Consider the following 22,525-nt stretch of genomic DNA (forward strand, 5'->3'; position numbering starts at 1 on the left):
ATTAGTATTAGAAAGCTTAAATGTAGGCAACAACTAAGTCATCTCAAGCACATTCAACAGGAAAAAGTAGAAAACATACTGGATAAGAATGTCAGAGAATGGGGCAAGGACTGGGGGAGGTGAAGGAGGTGCAGAGCTGGATCCTGTCTTTATTTGAAAATTTGATTTTGTGTTCAAATGTGAATTATTTCATTTTGATTTTTTTTTTTTTTTTTTTTTTTGAGACGGAGTCTTGCTCTTGTCGCTCAGGCTGGAGTGCAATGGTGTGATCTCAGCTCACTGCAACCTCTGCCTCCCGGGCTCAAGCAATTCTCCTGCTTCATCCTCCCGAGTAGCTGGGATTACAGGCATGGGCCACCATGCCCAGCTAATTTTTGTATTTTAGGTAGAGACGGGGTTTCACCATGTTGGCCAGGCTGGTCTCAAATTCCTGACTTCATGATCCGCCCGCCTTGGCCTCCCAAAGTGCTGGGATTACAGGTGTGAGCCACCACACCTGGCCTAATTTTGATTTTTTAAAATAATATTACATTAAAATATTACTGATCCTTCTTCAGAAGTTAAAGAGAATTACATATGACACAGCAATTCCACTCCTAGGCATACACCCCAAAAGAATTAAAAACAGGCATTCCAACAAACATTTGCATGTGATTGTTCATAGTACTATTCACAATAACCAAAAGGTGGAAACAAATTGTGGTATATTCATACAATGGAATTTTATTCAGCCATAGAAAGGAATGAAATTCTGACACATGCTACAACATGGGTAAACCTTGCAAACACCATGCTAAATGGAAGCCTGACTGACCAGGGGCTCTTGGGCTCTCAATGCAATAGAAATTGACATGGGGCCAAAAGACTTTTCCCAGACAAATCACGCGAAGGGTAGAGGATATAGGTTAGCATCATCTGGTTGTGATGATCATCTCGAGTAATGGGCCACCTGGTGGTCTGGCCAGCGGCAACAAGGCTGTAAATCAATTAATTATTCAGCATTCCCTCCCAAGATGGGACACTCTGCAATCTTGGTTCCCTATTTGGATCTCCTAAGGCCAGTTCCTGGAATTGTTTAAGTAAAAGACATGGTTAAGCATTATGAGAGCACAGAAGAACAATACAGAAAGGCCATTTTCTTTGTATGACTAAAGCCTGGAGGTTAGCAGGTATGGTGTCAGTGAGGTAGTAGTATGGGTTTTGTGATCAGTGGGAATGCATGAAAAAATGCTCTAGTGGGGGTGAGCCAAAGCCAAGCCCCCTTCCTACTGTCTCAGAAGAAGCCAGACACAAAAGACCACATATATTGTATAATTCCACTTATATGAAATATCCAGAATAGAAAAAGCCACAGAAATAAAAAGGAGATCAGTGGTTGCCAGCGGACAGGTGGAGGGGAAGATAGGGAGTGACTGCTAGTGTGTACAGGCATTTATTTTGGAGTGATGAAAATGTTTTGGAAATAGTTAAAGGTGGTGGTTGCTCAACATCAGTGAATGCAACCAAATTGTTCACTTCAAAATGGTTAATTCTATGTTACGTGAATTTCACGTCGATTAAAAAATATATATACAGGTTGAGCATCCCTAATCCGAAAATCCAAAATGCTCCAAAATTTCAAAATTTCTGAATGCCAACATGATGCTAGAAGTGGAAAATTCCATAACTGATCTCATGCCAGAAATCACAGTCAAAATGCAGTCGAAACTTTGTTTCATGCACAAAATTATTTAAAATATTGTATCAAATTACCTTTAGGCTATGTATATAAGGTGTATATGAAGCATAAATTAATTTCATGTTTAGTCTTGAGTCTCATCCCCAAGATATCTCATGTATATGCAAATATTCCAAAATCTGAAATTCAAAACACTTCCAGCCCCAAGCATTTCACATAAGGGATACTCAGACTGTATTGCTGATCTTGATTCCTGAGTTTTTTGGAGCCCCCTTAAATTTTGTGCCTGAGGCAAAGCCTTACTTGCCACCCCCGAGTCTTGGACCTATTCAATATTACTTTTACCAGGAAATAAACAGGGTGAGAAACTGAAATGATCTTGGACCACACACAAATCTGTGGCTGAGTTCCAGGTAACACAGTGACTCATTTTCTTACTCAAAATTACTTACAGCATGTTCCCTGCCATCCTTTCCATACAGCAAAGGCACAGTGACCTGGACTCTTGCTCGTCATCCTAACATCCTGATCCGCTGGACAAAACATGAACACACTTTCTCCCCAGTGAGGTTGTTGGGAAAAATTTAATCAGCTACAGATATTTTAAGTACCAAAGGCTGCCTCTGGAGGGAAAAGAAAACTACCCCTCTGGTTCTGGTTGACAGAAGTATGTATTATCAGATTCCCTGTGAGGCTTTACATCCCATGTTTGCTGGAGAACAGAGGGATTCTCTAAGAGTGTAGTGATTTCTTCAGATAGTTCCTTCATCTTGCCTTCAATTATTTCAGAGGCTTAAAAGAAAAGAATATAAATATTAGCAACACCAGGAACTGAATAATACAAGTCTTTCAATATCTCCAGCTAACCTTTGCACCATTTTGGCTTGCTCCAAAGGGTCTCCATGTTTGAGGCAAAACTAAATAGACACAGCTTTGCATCTTCCCTGATAAACATGAAGAGACCTCACAGGAAAGCAATGAACACTTTACAAGTCTTCCAAAAGCTGCTGTCTCTGCTAAAGAACAGCTTATACAAGTCAAGGCCTGCCATAATGCCTAGGGCAATCCAGGCACTATCTGCCACTGAGCATAAATTTACTGAAGCTATCCAGGCTGGTATTCTCTCTAATAGTGCATAATAGAGCAATGGAAAAATAAGCTGCCCTTGGACACTAAGCCTGTCTCTTGCATCTCCCTACAAAGAAATCAAATACTATTTTATTTTATTTTATTTTATTTTATTTTATACAAATCCAAGGAAATCTGCTCTTCTATGAGTGGCCTAGACCAGGGATCAGCAAACTGTTTTTGTAAATAAAATTTTATTGGAACACAGCCATGCCTGTTCACTTACATATTGTCTATGGTTGCTTTCCTGCTACAACAGCAGAATTGAGTAGTTGCCGCAGGAACTGCATGGCTCATAAGCCTAAGATATTTACTCTCTGACCTTACAGAAAAAGTCTGTCAACCCCTGGCCTAGACTATGATGACTGTAACCACAACAGCCCCCACATATACATTTATAGGTGTACTTATATATTTTTTTTCCTGGCCCAAGGTGCATTCCATTTTCCCCAAACACTAACTCTGTCATGGGCTGTCATGCATGTCCTGCTAACTGTGCCAGTCAAATGGGAGTATCTCAAAGGGGCAAGATCCTGTGAGGCAAGTCCTATAATACCCGCCTCTATACCAAGATGACAGCTTGTCCATGAGAGAAATGAACAATCCTCGAAGATTCCATCTTACCCTCACAGGCAGTCCCCATTATTCCCAGTCATGTATTCATTTCAGCTTATTTCCAACTCAGCTATCCTTGGCTCTGAAAAGCTGTCATCACTGGCATCACTGTATCTATCACTAGATTAAAAGAGGAACTAATTTAGCAAGGTATAAAAAAAAACCTGGACAATTATTCAATTTGCAATTTCAAACACATTCCATATTAACCCCTTAGTATGAGAGAAAATACTAAAGAATATTCTTTTAGCACTTTCTAGTCACCACAGGAAGAGGTCAGTCCAATCACATGCAATGGCCTCTTTCTTTGGTCAGAGAAACTGATCACTTATTTTCATCGTAAACTGGAAGTTACTTATTCAGAAAATTTAAAAACACATTTCAGTTTAGACTGAAATTTATAATCTTCTGAAGACCACTGATCATTTCTAAACTTTAATAAAAGCCTTGAAAGTAGATTGCCTTCCTGCCACCTTAACTATTGCTTGCTTTCTACTAGAGGTGTTATATTAACAAACTGATTTAAAATGAAAGCCTGAGTTGATGGACCCATTTATTTTCTGTGAATCTACTCTTGTCATACTAGGGCCTAAACCTCAGTCCATCTGAGGTTGAGCATCACTTAGTCCTACTCCTACTGATGTCAATTTGTTCTTCAATGTAATAACATAGCATACGATATTACCTGGATCTTCAGTTTGTTTTTTTCATTCTTCATTCTTCTGATGACAACTGTTTCCTTTGGCAATGAGGGAGTTCAGGACACACTACCCCAAAATATGGCATCTTGGCATATTGCGTATGGCTCATAAGCCTAACATATTTACTCTCTAACCTTACAGAAAAAGTCTGTCAACCCCTGACCTAGACTATTATGACTCTAACCGTAACAGCCCCCACATATACATTGCATGAAGCGGAAGGAATTTGAGATAGCATGTGCAAGAAGTTCTCTCTGACCTTCCTCTGACCTTCCCCCACTGAAGCAGGTCATAACACCCCGGAAGGATTTTCTGACCTTCTCCAAGCAGGTCAAAAGGCCCTCAGATGAGAGGTACCCCCAACCCCCATACCCAGAGGAAACGAGTATCCTTATCTCTGAAGACACAGGATCCCAGGGAAGAATCTGAATAAACAGGCCTTGCTAAGTTCCCCTACTATATTACCATGAGATCACACTCTTTTTGCTCTATTATAACTCTCCATGACTCTCTACTCTTCATCAGGTCTGTTTTAGAAAGACCAGAGTTTACCTGTTTCTTTGAATCTTCATTTCCTTATGAAGGTTCCCATAATACTTACATTAAATAAATTTGTATGCTTTTCTCTGTCTCTTTTTTTTTTTAAGAAATGGGGCTGGAGTGTGTGTGTGTGTGAGTGTGGGGAGGTGGTGCCTCACTGTTGCCCAGGCTAGTCTCCAACTCCTGGCCTCAAGGGATCCTCCCACCTCAGCCTTCCAAGTAACTGGAATTATAGGCACCTGCTATAACAGGGATTATAGGCACCTGCTGCTGTGCCCAACTGTATGCTTTTTGCTTGTTAATCTGTTTTTTTGTTATCAGGGCCTTGGCCATGAACCTATGATGGGTAGAGGAAAAACTATCTTTTCTCCCCTCTAGCAACATGAAAGGACTGGAGAACAGTGAACACAGCTGCGTATCCCTGATTACATTAGCCAAATGCTGTAATTCTTTTCAGCTGCAGTTTGGCTTTTGGCTCTGTGTTTTAAGGACCACAGCACCTCCCTAGATCCAGATCTGTGCTGGCCTCCGTGCTTGAGAATCACAGCACCTCCTCATTACAGAGGAACTAGTCATCTACGATCAGCAAATTGCACAGGAGCTTGAACTTGGTGGTCATGAGGACTAAGACGTGCATATTGGCTCAAGACCCAGAAAACACCCTGCAGTGACATAAAAAATGTTAACGCACTCTCTACACTTGCCTTGAAATGTTATCTCCTTCAGATCATGTTTTCATTATGATTTTAGGTCAGCAGCGTGAAAGTTTTCCCTTCCAAGATTCTCATAGGTCCAAGAGTTGGAGAAATAATTTTCACAATTATGCAAATTTCAAAATTAGAAATATATGGAATGCCCTGATTACCTTGAGTCACAGATAGTATTCAAAATAGGACCAATTATTGACAAATATCGCCAGGTTGGGTTGCCTTAGAAATACCCCTTCCCCATGAGATAGCTCTGCAGCTCAACTTTCACTCTGAGCTGTGGGGTCTGTTTGTGGTTCCTTTTACTCAGTTCCAAATAAATCAGCACACTGATCCACTCCACTAGAGTTCTACTGATCTATGGAGATGATATTACAAGGAAATGTTTCATGCCTGACCCATCCCCAGCCTTGGCCAAACTTTTGCTGATTTATAGCAATAAAAGTCTGAATTCCCAGCCAGGTGCGGTGGCTCACGCCTGTAATCCCAGCACGTTGGGAGGCCAAGGTGGGCGGATCACGAGGTCAGGAGATCGAGATCATCCTGGCTAACACGGTGAAACCCCAACTCTACTAAAAATACAAAAAATTAGCCGGGTGTGGTGGTGGGCGCCTGTAGTCCCAGCTACTCGGGAGGCTGAGGCAGGAGAATGGCGTGAACCCGGGAGGCGGAGCTTGCAACGAGCCAAGATCGCGCCACTGCACTCCAGCCTGGGCGACAGAGCAAGACTCTGTCTCAAAAAAAAAAAAAAAAAAAGTCTGAATTCCCTAACAGGTGAAATTTTACTTTTTTTTTTTTTTTTTTGAGGAAAGGGAACAATTGGAGAAACCCTATGCTGATAGACTAGAAAAGGAAGATTTTACTCTAAACATGCTAAGTGAATATTAATAAATAAACAAAATCACAGACAAATCTGCATAGGCAAAAAGACAATCTGTTTCCTGATTTGCATGCTCACTTCCTTCTCTGGCTTTTGAACAAAAACAGCGTAGGTGGTGGCGGGGGTAGGGGGAGCACTAGAATAAGGAGAGGAGATAGAAGATTCAGAACTGGCAGAAAAGACAACATATGTTAGATAAACATATAAAACAACATATCCTTAAAACCAATCAAGTAGAAAGATACCTCCTACTTAGACTTTAGTTCAGAGAAATCCCTTCTACTGGTACATAGGAATAACTGAAGAATATTTGGAGGAAAAAAAAAAACAACAGCCAAAAAAGCTGATACATCCTATTCATGCACTCTCCCTGCTCAAATGGAGACTCCTTCCTCGTTCTATGCAACATTTTGTGTCATAGAATTAGCCAAGAAAGGGGATTTGGAAGTTGCACTCAACTCCCTATCTGAGATGACATGAAGGTCAAGGACGTTCAAGTGACTTACTTGGCACATAGATCCTTCAAGGTGAAGCCAGAATCCCCATTATACTAGCTCGGGGCACAGGATGGGGTTTAAGCTGTGCCACAGGTAGGGCAGCAGGACCCACTAGGGCATGTCCCCTAACGCAAGTGACAAGGGCCAAAGGACTGAGGGAACTTCATTTCCTTGGGTGCCAGATTTTACACCCACTTCCTTCCCCATCTCTAAGCCTGGGGAAGAATACAGTGGGCTCATATCTTCCCCCCACACTCCTGGTTATACTATTTATGAGCCACATACCTTTGGACAAGTCATTGACTTCTGAGTCTAGAAAAAATGGCAATAATACCTCCAAACTCACCAAAATGTTTTGAGAGTCAAAAGAAACTGTATAAACTTGCTCTGAAAACTATATAAAAATATAAGATGTTGCTATTGATAGGGGTTATATATTCATAACTTGGTATCTCCTCAAACAGTCATGGAAACATAAAGAACCAATAAAAACTGCTAAGTGTATGATTTTCAGAATTGTTTCCTATGCCAAGTATAATTTCCTACCCACATTAGCAAGTGGACTTGGGCGGGCCTGTTTCTAATCTAACAGCTCTCATTTCCTATCTGATGGCTGTCTGCCCCAAGCTCTGCCAACACATCCAAATGGCACAGGCTGAGTTTAACAAAATGAAGTTCAGCTTGAATTTATTCATCTCCAAGGTTAATGACTGGGTTCACTAATTGTCTTTCATATATGTTCAGAGACTGGCGGTAGGACAATAAAATAAACCATGACACTCAAGAACAGAATTATCAAAATATACGTTACTGCTGAACTTGCTGATTTTAGGACGTTCATCTGCCAATAAAAAACAACTGCTAGAAATAAAATGTGGGTCATCTGAATGCAGACCAACAGTGGCTCTTGCACATGCAATAAAATGTGAGTGCACTCTGTGCTGCATATGCGCTGTGAGTGCTACTCTATGCCGGGTTCATTTCTGTTTCACACAGAACAAACTTAAGTCATAAGCTAGATGTGTCTGGGTATATTTTCATTTAATTCAAGATATCCAGCTCTATCTTAGGACTAACCTATCTTTTTCAGCAATCTTTTATACACACAAACACACACACACACACACGTTTCTCACAGGGAAGAATTATCATATATTAGAGTCTTGCATGTTAAATTTTATGAAGTGGTATAAAATACAGACATGTCCCTATGTGTCTTGTTACATTTGAAGAGAGGAAATTTTTAATTAATTAATTTATTTAAGATAGTGTCTCGCTCTGTCACCCAGGCTGGAGTGCAGTGGCATGATTTGGGCTCACTGCAACCTCCGCCTCCCAGGTTAAAGCAATTCTCCTGTCTCAGCCTCCTGAGTAACTAGGATTACAGACACCCATCACCACGCCCAGCTAATTTTTTATATTTTTAGTAGAGACAGGGTCTCCATGTTGGCCAGGCTGGTCTCAAACTCCTGACCTCAAGTGATCTGCCCGCTTCGGCCTCCCAAGAAGAGGGGAAAATTTTTAAACTGCACTGTCCAATATGGTAGCCACAAGCCACAGTGGCTATCTAAATTTGAATCAGTTAAAATGAAATAAAATTTAAAATTCCATTCCTCATTTGCACCTGTCACACTTCAAGTGCTCAGTAGCCATGTGCGCCTAGTGCAGTGTAGAAAGTTATATTGGATAGTACTGATCTAAAAACAAATGAATAATGATTTTTAAAAAGCAAACTACAGTCACCATGCAATGGTCCTTGTCATTTCCTTAAAAAAATTTTTTTTTGAGACAGGGTCTTGCTCTGTCACCCAGGCTGGAGTGCAGTGGCACGATCACAGCTTACTGCAGCCTCCACCTCTGGGCTCAAGAGATCCTCCCACCTCAGCCTCCTGAGTAGCTGGGACTACAGGCACATGCCACCGTGCCCAGCTAACCTTTTATTTTTATTTTTTGTAGGAATGGGGTCTCACTATGTTGCCCAGGCTGGCCTAGAACCCCTGGACTGAAGCAATACTCCTGCCTCAGCCTCTCAAAGTACTGGGATTACAGGTGTGAGCCACCATGCCTTGCCAAAAGTTTTTTTTTTTTTTTTTTTTTATTATTATACTTTTAAGTTTTAGGGTACATGTGCACAATGTGCAGGTTAGTTACATATGTATACATGTGCCATGCTGGTGCGCTGCACCCACTAACTCGTCATCTAGCATTAGGTATATCTCCTAATGCTATCCCTCCCCCCTCCCCCCACCCCACAACAGTCCCCAGAGTGTGATGTTCCCCTTCCTGTGTCCATGTGTTCTCATTGTTCAATTTCCCACCTATGAGTGAGAATATGTGGTGTTTGGTTTTTTGTTCTTGTGATAGTTTACTGAGAATGATGATTTCCAATTTCATCCATGTCCCTATAAAGGACATGAACTCATCATTTTTTATGGCTGCATAGTATTCCATGGTGTATATGTGCCACATTTTCTTAATCCAGTCTATCATTGTTGGACATCTGGGTTGGTTCCAAGTCTTTGCTATTGTGAATAGTGCCGCAATAAACATATGTGTGCATGTGTCTTTATAGCAGCATGATTTATAGTCCTTTGGGTATATACCCAGTAATGGGATGGCTGGGTCAAATGGTATTTCTAGTTCTAGATCCCTGAGGAATTGCCACACTGACTTCCACAATGGCTGAACTAGTTTACAGTCCCACCAACAGTGTAAAAGTGTTCCTATTTCTCCACATCCTCTCCAGCACCAGTTGTTTCCTGACTTTTTAATGATTGCCATTCTAACTGGTGTGAGATGATATCTCATTGTGGTTTTGATTTGCATTTCTCTGATGGCCAGTGATGGTGAGCATTTTTTCATGTGTTTTTTGGCTGCATAAATGTCTTCTTTTGAGAAGTGTCTGTTCATGTCCTTTGCCCACTTTTTCATGGGGTTGTTTGTTTTTTCTTGTAAATTTGTTTGAGTTCATTGTAGATTCTGGATATTAGCCCTTTGTCAGATGAGTAGGTTGCGAAAATTTTCTCCCATTTTGTGGGTTGCCTGTTCACTCTGATGGTAGTTTCTTTTGCTGTGCAGAAGCTCTTTAGTTTAATTAGATCCCATTTGTCAATTTTGGCTTTTGTTGCCATTGCTTTCGGTGTTTTAGACATGAAGTCCTTGCCCATGCCTATGTCCTGAATGGTAATGCCTAGGTTTTCTTCTAGGGTTTTTATGGTTTTAGGTCTAACATTTAAATCTTTAATCCATCTTGAATTGATTTTGGTATAAGGTGTAAGGAAGGGATCCAGTTTCAGCTTTCTCCATATGGCTAGCCAGTTTTCCCAGCACCATTTATTAAATAGGGAATCCTTTCCCCATTGCTTGTTTTTCTCAGGTTTGTCAAAGATCAGATAGTTGCAGATATGCGGTGTTATTTCTGAGGGCTCTGTTCTGTTCCATTGATCTATATCTCTGTTTTGGTACCAGTACCATGCTGTTTTGGTTACTGTAGCCTTGCAGTCTAGTTTGAAGTCAGGTAGTGTGATGCCTCCAGCTTTGTTCTTTTGGCTTAGGATTGACTTGGCAATGAGGGCTCTTTTTTGGTTCCATATGAACTTTAAAGTAGTTTTTTCCAATTCTGTGAAGAAAGTCATTGGTAGCTTGATGGGGATGGCATTGAATCTATAAATTACCTTGGGCAGTATGGCCATTTTCACCATATTGATTCTTCCTACCCATGAGCATGGAATGTTCTTCCATTTGTTTGTATCCTCTTTTATTTCATTGAGCAGTGGTTTGTAGTTCTCCTTGAAGAGGTCCTTCACGTCCCTTGTAAGGTGGATTCCTAGGTATTTTATTCTCTTTGAAGCAATTGTGAATGGGAGTTCACTCATGATTTGGCTCTCTGTTTGTCTGTTATTGATGTATAAGAATGCTTGTGATTTTTGTACATTGATTTTGTATCCTGAGACTTTGCTGAAGTTTCTTATCAGCTTAAGGAAATTTTGGGCTGAGAAAGCAGGAAAGATCCAAAACGGACACCCTAACATCACAATTAAAAGAACTAGAAAAGCAAGAGCAAACACATTCAAAAGCTAGCAGAAGACAAGAAATAACTAAAATCAGAGCAGAACTGAAGGAAATAGAGACACAAAAAACCCTTCAAAAAATTAATGAATCCAGGAGCTGGTTTTTTGAAAGGATCAACAAAATTGATAGACCACTAGCAAGACTAATAAAGAAAAAAAGAGAGAAGAATCAAATAGATGCAATAAAAAATGATAAAGGGGATATCACCACCGATCCCACAGAAATACAAACTACCATCAGAGATTACTACAAACACCTCTACCCAAATAAACTAGAAAATCTAGAAGAAATGGATAAATTTCTCGACACATACACCCTCCCAAGACTAAACCAGGAAGAAGTTGAATCTCTGAATAGACCAATAACAGGAGCTGAAATTGTGGCAATAATCAATAGCTTACCAACCAAAAAGAGTACAGGACCAGATGGATTCACAGTCAAATTCTACCAGAGGTACAAGGAGGAATTGGTACCATTCCTTCTGAAACTATTCCAATCAATAGAAAAAGAGGGAATCCTCCCTAACTCATTTTATGAGGCCAGCATCATCCTGATACCAAAGCCAGGCAGAGACACAACCAAAAAAGAGAATTTTAGACCAATATCCTTGATGAACATTGATGCAAAAATCCTCAGTAAAATACTAGCAAACCGAATCCAGCAGCACATCAAAAAGCTTATCCACCATGATCAAGTGGGCTTCATCCCTGAGATGCAAGGCTGATTCAATATACGCAAATCAATAAATGTAATCCAGCATATAAACAGAGCCAAAGACAAAAACCACATGATTATCTCAATAGATGCAGAAAAGGCCTTTGACAAAATTCAACAACCCTTCATGCTAAAAACTCTCAATAAATTAGGTATTGATGGGACGTATCTCAAAATAATAAGAGCTATCTATGACAAACTGACAGCCAATATCATACTGAATGGGCAAAAACTGGAAGCATTCCCTTTGAAAACTGGCACAAGATAGGGATGCCCTCTCTCACCACTCCTATTCAACATAGTGTTGGAAGTTCTTGCCAGGGCAATTAGGCAGGAGAAGGAAATAAAGGGCCAAAAGTTTTTTTTAAAGGTCTATCTACCATTAATGAAAATCACAGCAAATATCTCTTGTGCATGCGTGTGCCTCCCAAATCATGAAAACTCTCTTTTTAAAAAGTATTTTATGGTACCATTTCTTGCAAGACAAAACCAAAATCACCAGCAGCAACACAGAGGAATCACTATACTGACAAGACTTTACCACAATGGTCAACATGTAGTTCTTTTCTTTTTCTTTTTCTTTTTCTTTTTTTTTTTTTTTTTTTGAGACAGTGTTTTGCTCTTGTTGCCCAGGCTGGAGTGCAATGGCGCAATCTCAGCTCACCACAGTCTTCACCTCCTGGGTTCAAGCGATTCTCCTGCCTCAGCCTCCCGAGTAGCTGGGATTACAGGCATGTGCCACCACGCCTGGCTAATTTTGTATTTTTAGTAGAGACAGGGTTTCTCCATGTTGGTCAGGCTGGTCTCAAACTCCCAAACTCAGGTGATCCGCCCACCTCGGCCTCCCAAAGCGCTGCAATAACAGGCGTGAGCCACCGCACCCGGCACCCCCCCCTTTTTTTTTCTTTTGACACACAGTCTCACTCTGACACCCAGGCTAGAGCACAGTGGTGTGACCTTGGCTCACTGCAACCTCTGCCTCCCAGGTTCAAGTGATTCTCGTGCCTCAGCCACCCAAGTAGCTGGGATTACAGGAATGCACCACCATGCCCAGCTAATTTTTGTATTTTTAGTAGAGACAGGGTTTCGCCATGTTGGCCAGGCTGGTCTTGAACTCCTGACCTCAAGTGATCCGCCTGCCTCGGCTTCCCAAAGTGCTGGGATTACAGACCCACTGTGCCCAGCCAACATGTGGCTCTTGACAAACGAAAGGTTTGTCATAGTGAAGTTTGCTTGTCAAGGACTTCTGGCTCCCAATAAATTCCCAACATAAGAAAACAGATATTCCAAGGTGCTAGGGAAAGGGTATAGCAATGCCTCATATAGCCCACCTTTACGCTACCCCAAGGCAGCTGTTAAACCATTTCTTCTCCATTAACAGAAAGAGGTGGTTGGAATTTAAAGATTTTAATGGCATAGTTAGGATTCCCAGCATGCATGAGTTCCTTACAATACTTTATATTAAAATCCGTTTCCTGTGAAACAGCATGTTTTAAAAACAGATTGTCATGAACACAGTTTTCCCCAAAGCAGTATTACTACTATACTTATTTCCTTCATAAAGGGCCCCTGGAAGCCATAAAATATAAGAGCAATGGAACAAAAATTTAGTCTGCTTTGAATGAGTTTTATATTTCATAGTAAACAGTAGAATACCACCCAGGCAGGGTGGTAAAAGCACACGGTAGTCTGTAGTACTATTAATTCCATTCGTGTCTGGCACCACACCATCCACACTGCAGTGCACCGTGATCTGGTTAAAAGCACCTTTTAACCAACGTTTATCCCACCCCAAGGGAAGGTGTACTCAAATGTGGTTCATTAACAATAATTTACCCTAAAAATATCTCAAGGTATGGAGTTGAAGTCAAACAATCACAGGGGTGAATGGTTTTCTAAAATGTTTAAAAGAACAGTTCAAAAGAAAGCAAAATAGAATCTTTTGTTAATTTCAGTTCACTGTTGCTTGAAGTGTAACAAAGCGGGGAAAGTGGCATTTTGATAGCAGTTGAGTTTATAAAGCACCACCTCAACTGTCCCTCACAGCGGCCCTAAGGAGGAGAATCAGCAGGTTTAGGAGTAGTGACTTGGACAAAATTACTCAATAAGCAGCAGACGCAGAAGTAAAATCCATAGCATCTACCCTACTTGTCAATAGTGTCCCCACAGAAATAAAATATTTTTGCACCACATGGTGCAAGAATGGCCCCTGGCAACATCAACCATGCAACTCAAAGTCAAAAAGCAAAGTGATTCCAAGTTTGAAACAAAGCGATTCCAAGTTTCAAACAGTGCTGGAAACAGAATGTCGGATTTGTGCAAGGGAAAAGAGTACCTTACTCTCCAAGTCCAAGAGAGAGCAGAGCCACGCAACGTAAGAGAAGCATGCCTGGGAGAGTGAAATGCACCCTCTGTGAACAATGGAGGGAGCCACTCTCACCTGCAATTCACCTAATAATTCACCTCCGATTCGCCACCTTGTCACCTCTGATTCACCTTGTTCACCTAACGAGTCCGTGAACAACCATTCTAATAGGATATAGATCCCTATTCCCCTCTCACTAAGCAGGTCAGGAATGTGTATCAAGACACAACAGGCAAAACCCTCTGGGGAGTTCAGGAAACTGCAAGCTGTTCCATATGGATTTGTGTGCATTTTATCCTATAAACCAAGGGAAGCCATCGGGGGGGTTTTAAGTTCCAAAATAATGTGGGGAGATCATTCCAACAGCAGAAGATGGATTGGGAGGAAGAAAGCTGGAGGCAGAGAAACCAAGTAGGAGGCTTTGCAGTAGGCAAGAGATAGATACTGGAACTAAAGGAAAAGTAATAATAATAGCATCATCATAATAATTCCCATTTAAGTTCCTACCATAGACCAGGCACTACGCTCAGTGCTTTACATTTAGTGTGAAACTTAATCTTCATTTCTGCCATGTCAAGTGGGGACTATTACCATCCCCTTTTTATAAAGAAAGCAATGCACAGAAGAGCAAGGTCACAGCCAGCTGGGAAGTAAAAGAGCCAGTTTGAACTCGGTTGACAGCTAGAGTCCTGACTCCGGGCCATACTCCCTTGCAGCATGGCAGAAAATAGACAAAAGATGGAGTGAATTCCAACAACAGGAATTGCCAGCACCTGCTGACTATGAGCAATGGGGATGAGGGAGGAGGAATCTGAGCTTCCCCAGGGGAGTCCAGCCAGGTCACACTGTGTGGGTGATGGTACCACTTGCAGGAAGATATTAATCTTAATGTTAGTTAATCCTGGCAACCTGGGAGCATTCCCTGGGTACAACCACGAAAGAGAGAACAAGCTCTAATGCCAGCATTTCCCACACTGCTGGGACTGTGCGCTTGCAGGTCTGTGCCCTTTCCTGGATGGGAAGGTCTGTAGCTGAAGACCCCTAGAAGAAAGTCTATGGATGCAGGGGAGGGGGGTAGCATTGGGGGTATGAATGTAAGGAAACTACAAAGTGGTATGTTTGGGCAGTTTTCCAGGAAGTGGGCCCACAGCTTTGATCACAATCTTGGAAGTCTGTCACCTCCCAAAATTTAGAGAACAGTTATACTACCTGATGAGTCCCCAGGTCAGGGAACATGTTCTTATTTAAGCACTTATTCAAGCACCCAGCACAGTGGCTGGGATAGAATAAGCTTTAACATAGGGGGTGTGTTGAGTGAATGGTGAAGTGTGCAGCCATTAAAAATGAACTTCATGCAACTTGGAAAAATGCATATGAAGTGTTAAGTTCAAAATACAAACTTCTGTAATTAATAAAGAATTTATGGTGCTATTCTGAAAACATATGAATATTATGTTTCTTACAAATTTCACCCAATGGCTTTAGCATCCACTGATGATCCTTATTTGAATCCATTATTACATCAGAGATGACGTCTACATTTTTAATTGGCTTTTCTTTTTTCTTTGCTTTTGTATTTTCTTAGTATTATTATGGACTCATGGAATTTCAGAAAATGAAATGTGTTATAATCTAATACTGTCATTGTTCTTTTTGATGTTCAAATTGTCCAAAATAAGGCCAGTGGGTGCCCTTTCAAGCTGGCTTCTTTGACCTTGGAAAACTCATACCCCTTTCATTTTCAACTGTTCCTTGCTTTAAATACAGCAATATGTTCCAGGCTCATCTTGTACTTTTCCTGCCCCAGTCCTGGAATCAGCCATTACTTCCAGGAGCCCTAGTTCATTTCAAATTTTTGGTATTTAAAAACCAAAATGGCCCGGCGCGGTGGCTCACACCTGTAATCCCAGCACTTCGGGAGGCTGAGGCGGGTGGATCACGAGGTCAAGAGTTTAAGACCAGCCTGGCCAAGATGGTGAAACTCCATCTCTACTAAAAATACAAAAAAATTAGCCAGGCATGGTGGTGGGCACCTGTAATCCCAGCCACTCGGGAGGCTGAGGCAGAGAATTGCTTGAACCCGGGAGGCAGAGATTGCAGTAAGCCGAGATCACGACACTGCACTCCAGCCTGGGCGACAGAGGGAGACTTGTCTCAAAAATAAATAAATAAATAAATAAATAAATAAATAAATAAATAAATAAATAAATAAAACCAAAATGGAGAAAAATGTTCCTTTGCAAAGGAGATCTCCAGACCGTCACTGTATCACTCTTTCATCTTTTCTGTAGGTTTGCAAGTTTTCAAAATAAAAGAGTTTGGGTGTGTGTGTATATATATCTAGATAGATAGATAGATACACTCACTATTATTATTACAGCCACAGAAAGAATCATATACAGGTATAGGCTCATAGGAAATATTTGAAAATGAGCACAGTAATTATGTTAGGCTGGTGGGTTTGTGGGTGCTTTTTTTTTCTCTCTCTCTCTTTTCTAAATTTTCTGTAATGCTACATGTAGAAGTTAACAGAAAACAAAACCATCCCAGGCTAGAAGTCAGCATGTTACTTAGCAGGAAAACCCCGATATATTGTCACAGAAGAGAGACCAGAGACAATGGTGAATGAAATGGGTTCCTTCTCACCCTGACTGTTGCCAGGACTCAACAAATATAGAGGGAAGGGCTAAGCACAGAGGAGAGAATGGACTTAGATCCTAGGGGCACACAAAGGAAAGAGGAAACGGAAGGAACCGGCTTCAGGTGTGTACTTCCTTTAAAGACTCTCTTATTACAAAGTAGTTTTGGCTTTTGGGTTTGGTCTGAAACAGTCAAGCAAATACAGTGAATCACTGAGTACCTTTCCCTCCTGTTGTTTTTGTACCACACTGCTTCCTGTTTTGCCACAAAAAGATGATTTATCTGCACAAGAGACAGTAATTGCTGGATGGAGACATGGAATCCAAAGTTCCAAAACTAGAGTAAAGTGCTACTCAAATGACTCAAGATTCTGGTTTTATACTTAAAAATATGTTTCCCAAAAAGCTGCATTTCTGTGAACTGCAAACTGAACCCCATCTAAGTTTTTGCTTTCTGATATACATCAAGCACTGTCCAAGGAAGAGAGTTTTACTCTGATCTGACAAATAAAAACTGGAAGTTGTACCTAAACTTGGTGTGTAGTGATTGCTCCCAAGAGCCTTGCAGGCAGCCACAGAGACACACATGCTAGAAAACAATCTATGAACTTTAGACTCTGATCCTTCTCTCCTTACTTAAAAATGGAATTCTAGGCCTCAGGCCAGGCACATTGGCCCATGCCTGTAATCTCAGCACTTTGGGAGGCCAAGGTGGGCGGATTGCTTGCGCCCAGGAGCTTGAGACCAGCCTGACAAACAAAAAAAGAAAAAAAAGGAATTCCAGAAAGAGATTAGATGCTCTGTTTCTAGATTTAAACAAGCAAACAAACAAAAAAAACTTGCAATTACAAGCACCTTCATATTCTCCTGAAATGTATTTCTTATAATTACATGAAGCAGTCTCATTCTTTTACATTATGTGTCAGCAAGACCATGCAAATTTGTGGTTGCCTTTTATACGTGAGACAAATTGTTTAGACACCAGAGGAGAGAGATCAGCAAAGAATTGCAATGATTTATTTAATGGACCATTATTTCCCATTTGATTTATTTATTTTCAAAATGGTTTGTTAGTTAGACTCGTGTAAAAAAAGAGTTAACAGCAGGCTTGAGGCTGCTATCTTTCAAAGGGCCTGCTTGCAGGGTTAGTTCTTGGCTGGTGTCTGGGAACATGGCTTTCGGAATGTGTGCTCCATTACTAACTGATAAGGTCATTTTGCTGGGCTTAGGCTGTTTATACAAACAATGTGATCTATGGTGAACACCTGCTTTCCCTCTGGCATCTGGAATTTTGGTGGTTGCTAGGTAGAAAATGCCTATGTGACCAGCCCTCGAAATATCCCTAAACTCTGAGCCTCAAACTGGCTCATCTGGGCAGAAACATCACATAGGCATAGTTGCATTTTCACTGCTGGAAGGAAGGCGAACTCGATGTGACTTATCACAGGAGAGAGAGCATAGGAAACGTGCAAATGAATTTCTCCAGACTCCACTTATCTTTCCCATTACTGATCTTGCTGTGCATGTTTACTTTGCCACCATAATAAATATTAGCTATAAGGCCGGTCGCGGTGGCTCACATCTGTAATCCCAGCACTTTGGGAGCCCGAGGCACACGGATCACCAGAGGTCAGGAGTTCAAGCCCAGCTTGGCCAACATGGTGAAACCCCATCTCTACTAAAAATACAAAAATTAGCTGGGCATGGTGGCGGGTGCCTGTAATCCCAGCTACTCGGGAGGCTGAGGCACAAGAATTGCTTGAACCCGGGAGGTGGAGGTTGCAGTGAGCCAAGACCACATGATTGCACTCCAGCCTGGGCAACAAGAGTGAAACTCCATCTCTAAATAAATAAATAAATAAATATTAGCTATGAGTACAGCTATATTCTGATTACTTTCAGCAAATCATCAAAGTGTGGGCAGTCTTGGGGGGACCCCCTAAACAAGACTCTTATTTTGATTTTGCATGTATTTTTAAATAGCTCATAAAAACCTAAAAAATACTGTCCTGAAGCTATTGTGCCCTTGAACTGCCCACTACAAGCCTAAAACCAGGTGAAATTGGTCTTCCTAACTGCTGCCATTCTGTAGATAATGAAGTAGCTGAGAATTTAGCTCACTAGCTGTAAATCCCAAAATAATAGTCTTACTGCAACTTCCCAGGCCCTAAAAGATAAATGTTCTCCACTAGGCAGAATGCGGAGGTTACACCTCAGGTACGCTTAACTCAAAGGCAAGGATTTTTACACTCCATGCTTTAAAGACATTGGCCGTACACGTGCCATACAATTGAATATCATCAGCGCCAACTTCTGGGAAAGGAAGTCATTATTCTAGTGTTCATATTCCTTGTCACATTGTTTAGGGTTGATTACAAGCAGTAATCTTGTTTGTCAGAAATACAGCCCCAACTCAGCTCACATTAGAGCCTGGCATCAGAGTAGTAATTTGCTTTTCAAAGCTCACTAATCTCATGGAGCTGGGCAGAGAGGAGTTGAAGTGCAAGTTTCCTCTGGAATCCTGGTGTCTGTCACTGGATTAATTCATAGTCACCACCCTCTGTCAGAAAACTCTCTGAAATGTGTCAAGATTTGACTCCCCTGCTACCTGCATTCATTACTTTAATGGGTAATAAACAACCCCTGTGTGTAAGGGAGCCAGGGAGATAAAGATAAATAAGATGCTGGCTGTCCTTAAGGAATGTACCAGTTTGTGGTTGATACACGTAGGAATTCCCTCAGTGTCATGGAAGCCTACTAGTCAGCTATAATTCCAATGCCAGCATCAGAGCTTGGTTAAGAGGTCTTTCCTTCTCTCTGAGACATACTATATCTCACTCAGGAGTCACTAGCAATCAGTCAGTTTTTTCAGAAACTACTAGGAAGCCTTTTTTTTTTTTTGAGACAGGGTCTCCCTCTGTCGCCCAAGCTGGAGTGCAGTGGTGCAATCTCAGCTCACTCCAACCTCTGCCTCCCGGGTTCAAACGATCCTCCTGCCTCAGCCTCCCTAGCAGCAGCGTGTGCCACCACGTCTGGCTAATTTTTGTACATTTAGTAGATACGGGGTTTCACCATGTTCGCCAGGCTGGTCTCAAACTCCTGACCTCAGGTGATCTGCCCACCTCGGCCTCCCAAAATGCTGGGATTACAGGCGTGAGCCACCACACCCCACTGGAAGCTCTACCCAGAGACCACCACCCACCATGCGGGAATTGGCAGGCCATACAACACACAGGTGGGCAGTCCACACGAGCCAGACGGGATTTGTATATTAGTTGGTATTTGCAAACAGCCAGATAGTTATAAGTGAGTTATTTCTCCCAGCCATCTAACTTGTCCCACTATCACCTTCCTTTCAGTGTGAGAATCTAAAATAACGGGAATTGTAAAACGGCTGCAAAGGGTCACAGCCCACATCTGACATGGGACCACATTAGGATGTCCAATCAGTGGCATAAGCTGTGCAGTCTCAGAACACAGGAAGCTCTTCTTCAGATGAAATCTCTCTTGCAGAACCATGGCACATGAGCCAGATAAAGTGGAGCTGCTCAGCTGAAGCAGGAAAGAGCCCAGAGCCCCCATGGCCTGCTCCCGCAGCAGCCCAGACTCCAGCTCCGAGAGCACAGTTTGAAAGTCAGTGCACTGAAAGGGGTGAACATTAATACAGTAAGATGCCCAAAGTGCAAATTATGTGAAGCTGTTCCCATATGAACACATGGTGAAAGGAAATGCTAGAGAGCTGTGAGCTTCTCCTAGCAGGTAATGACACAAATAAGTAGGGTTGTGTAACAAGCACACACGTGCACACCACACACAGATCCTGCCAGCCCTCAACAGCAACACTGCGAGGGTTGTTTGCCAGAATGAGGGTTGGCAGTGGTAATCTTCTGAACAACATATATCTGGTTATTGTGGTAATAACCCCTACCAAAGTCTATGATATTCTGGATGGTTACTTCTGCTTTTCAAGTTATTAGGTATGATATTCTTGGATGAGAAGAAAGAAAAATAAACTCTCCCCAAACTAGTATTGAAATGTAATGAAATTTTGGCAGGACACGGAGGCTCACGCCTACAATCCCAGCACTTTGGGAGGCCAAAGCAAGCAAATCACTTTAAGGTCAGGAGTTCGAGACCAGCCTGGCCAACATGGTGAAACCCTGTCTCTACTAAAAAATACAAAAATTAGCCAGGCATGGTGGCACACACCTGTAGTCCCGGCTACTTGGGAGGCTGAGGCAGGAGAATCTCTTGAACCTGGGAGGTGGAGGTTGCAGTGAGCTGAGATTGCTCCACTGCACTCCAGCCTGAGCAACAGAGCAAGACCCTGTCCCTAAATAAATAAATTAATTAATTTAATTTAATTTAATTTTAAAATCCCTAAGGAATTTTTTATTCAAACTTGATTTTTAAAAAGCATTGTACAGGCTGGGCACAGTGGCTCATACCTATAATGCCAGCACTTTGGGAGGTCAAGGCAGGAGGATTGCTTGAGGTCAAGAATTCAAGACCAGCCTGGACAATATAGTGAGACATTGTCTCTACAAAAATAATAAATTAAAAAAATTAGCCAGGCATGGTGGTGTGTGCCTGTAGTCCTAGCTAATTGGGAGACTGAGGCAGGAGGATTTCTTGAGCCTAGGAGTTCAAGGCTGCAGTGAGCTATGATTGTGCTACTGCACTCCAGCCTGGGTAACAGAGCCAGACCTTGTCTCTAAGAAAATAATAAATAAATAACAGTTTGCCTGGAGGAATAGCAAAACACACTAAACATGTTAATAATGGTGGGAGTAGGATCGATAAGGTCCTGATTTATAATAATGCTATGAAAATGAAAAGGATGGTAAAGGTTCAGGTGTAAGAGATAAAATCATCAATGGAACAAAATAGAAATCCCTGAAACAAAGTCAAATTACTCAACTCGTTGACAATTTGGCAGGGAAGTAGGGAGCCAAATCCCAACCTCACAGGTTTCACTGAAAATAAAATCCATATAGATTATAGATTTAAACTATGAAATTGAAACCATAAAAATGCTAGAGGAAAACACAGGGGTTATTATTTATATAATCTTTCCATAAGGAAAGATGTTAGGCATGAGACTAAAGGCAGAAGCCACAAAAGTAAAATATTTGACCACATACATTTTTAAAAAACATAAAAAAGGACTAAACTCTTTAGGGAGAACAAAACTACCATTAACAATTTAGAAGGAAAGCAAAATCACTTTGAAAAATATTTGCAGCCTAACAAAGGATTAATGACCTTTATACATAAAGAGCTTACCAATCAGTAAGGAAAATAATACAATACCAAAATGAAGAAAAGATATGAACAAGCTATTCATAAAACAAACAGCCAATAAACATATAAAAATTCATATATATTAATCGAAGAATCAACAAAAGACAATCTTTTCACTTATCAAAATGAAAAAAATTTCTAAAATAATACCCAGTGTCATCACGATTTGGAAAGCTGACACATTACTACCGTAGATGTGATTAAATCATTTTCACAAAGAGAAGAAAATTATGTTTAAGAGAAAAAAACTGATTCTTCACATTTAAAAATTCTATAGTGGTATTAATTTTTGTAAGAAACCCTAAGATATTAATAACTATGCATCTTGGTTTATTGCTAAGAGCAGTAAGCTGGTTACCTGGAAGACAGTTTGCAACCCTGTTGCAAGTAGGCATTCAGGTTCCCAGTTGCCGCAAGTAACAGCCCCAGATACGGAGGGGAAGGCTTCATCGGCCTAGAAGAAAACTCAGGATGGAACTGGACACCAACAAAATAAGGATGATCTGAAATGAGAACAATCACGATGCGATTAAAGCAGACAAACAGGAGAACTGCTTTAAAGATCTTCTTATCTTTGAATATGAAAACTCATTAAATGGTAAGATGATTCTTTAACCTGTTATCATTACAGCCAGTTACTTTCACTATCCATCCATTCCTTCGTGGAATTTCAAATTGTAAAACAC

The 22,525-nt window shown here is 41.2% G+C and overlaps 1 protein-coding gene across 6 annotated transcripts in view; it reads right to left on the reverse strand.

Moving 5' to 3' along the window:
* Nucleotides 1-703: 703 nt before the first annotated feature.
* Nucleotides 704-22,525, reverse strand: part of CTPS2 (CTP synthase 2) — a 123,014-nt gene continuing 101,192 nt past the window's right edge. For all 6 annotated transcript variants that reach the window (XM_034950606.3, XM_034950605.4, XM_034950608.2 and 3 more), the window contains 3 exons: nucleotides 22,198-22,342; nucleotides 3,431-3,541; nucleotides 704-2,470 (listed from right to left, as the gene is read on the reverse strand). In XM_034950606.3, the coding sequence (XP_034806497.1) occupies nucleotides 3,472-3,541; nucleotides 22,198-22,342 (215 nt within the window). In that variant the 3' untranslated portion in view covers nucleotides 704-2,470; nucleotides 3,431-3,471. The remainder of the gene's footprint in view (nucleotides 2,471-3,430; nucleotides 3,542-22,197; nucleotides 22,343-22,525) is intronic.

Source organism: Pan paniscus, chromosome X (genome assembly GCF_029289425.2).
Source record: "Pan paniscus chromosome X, NHGRI_mPanPan1-v2.0_pri, whole genome shotgun sequence".
Classification (NCBI taxonomy): domain Eukaryota; kingdom Metazoa; phylum Chordata; class Mammalia; order Primates; family Hominidae; genus Pan; species Pan paniscus.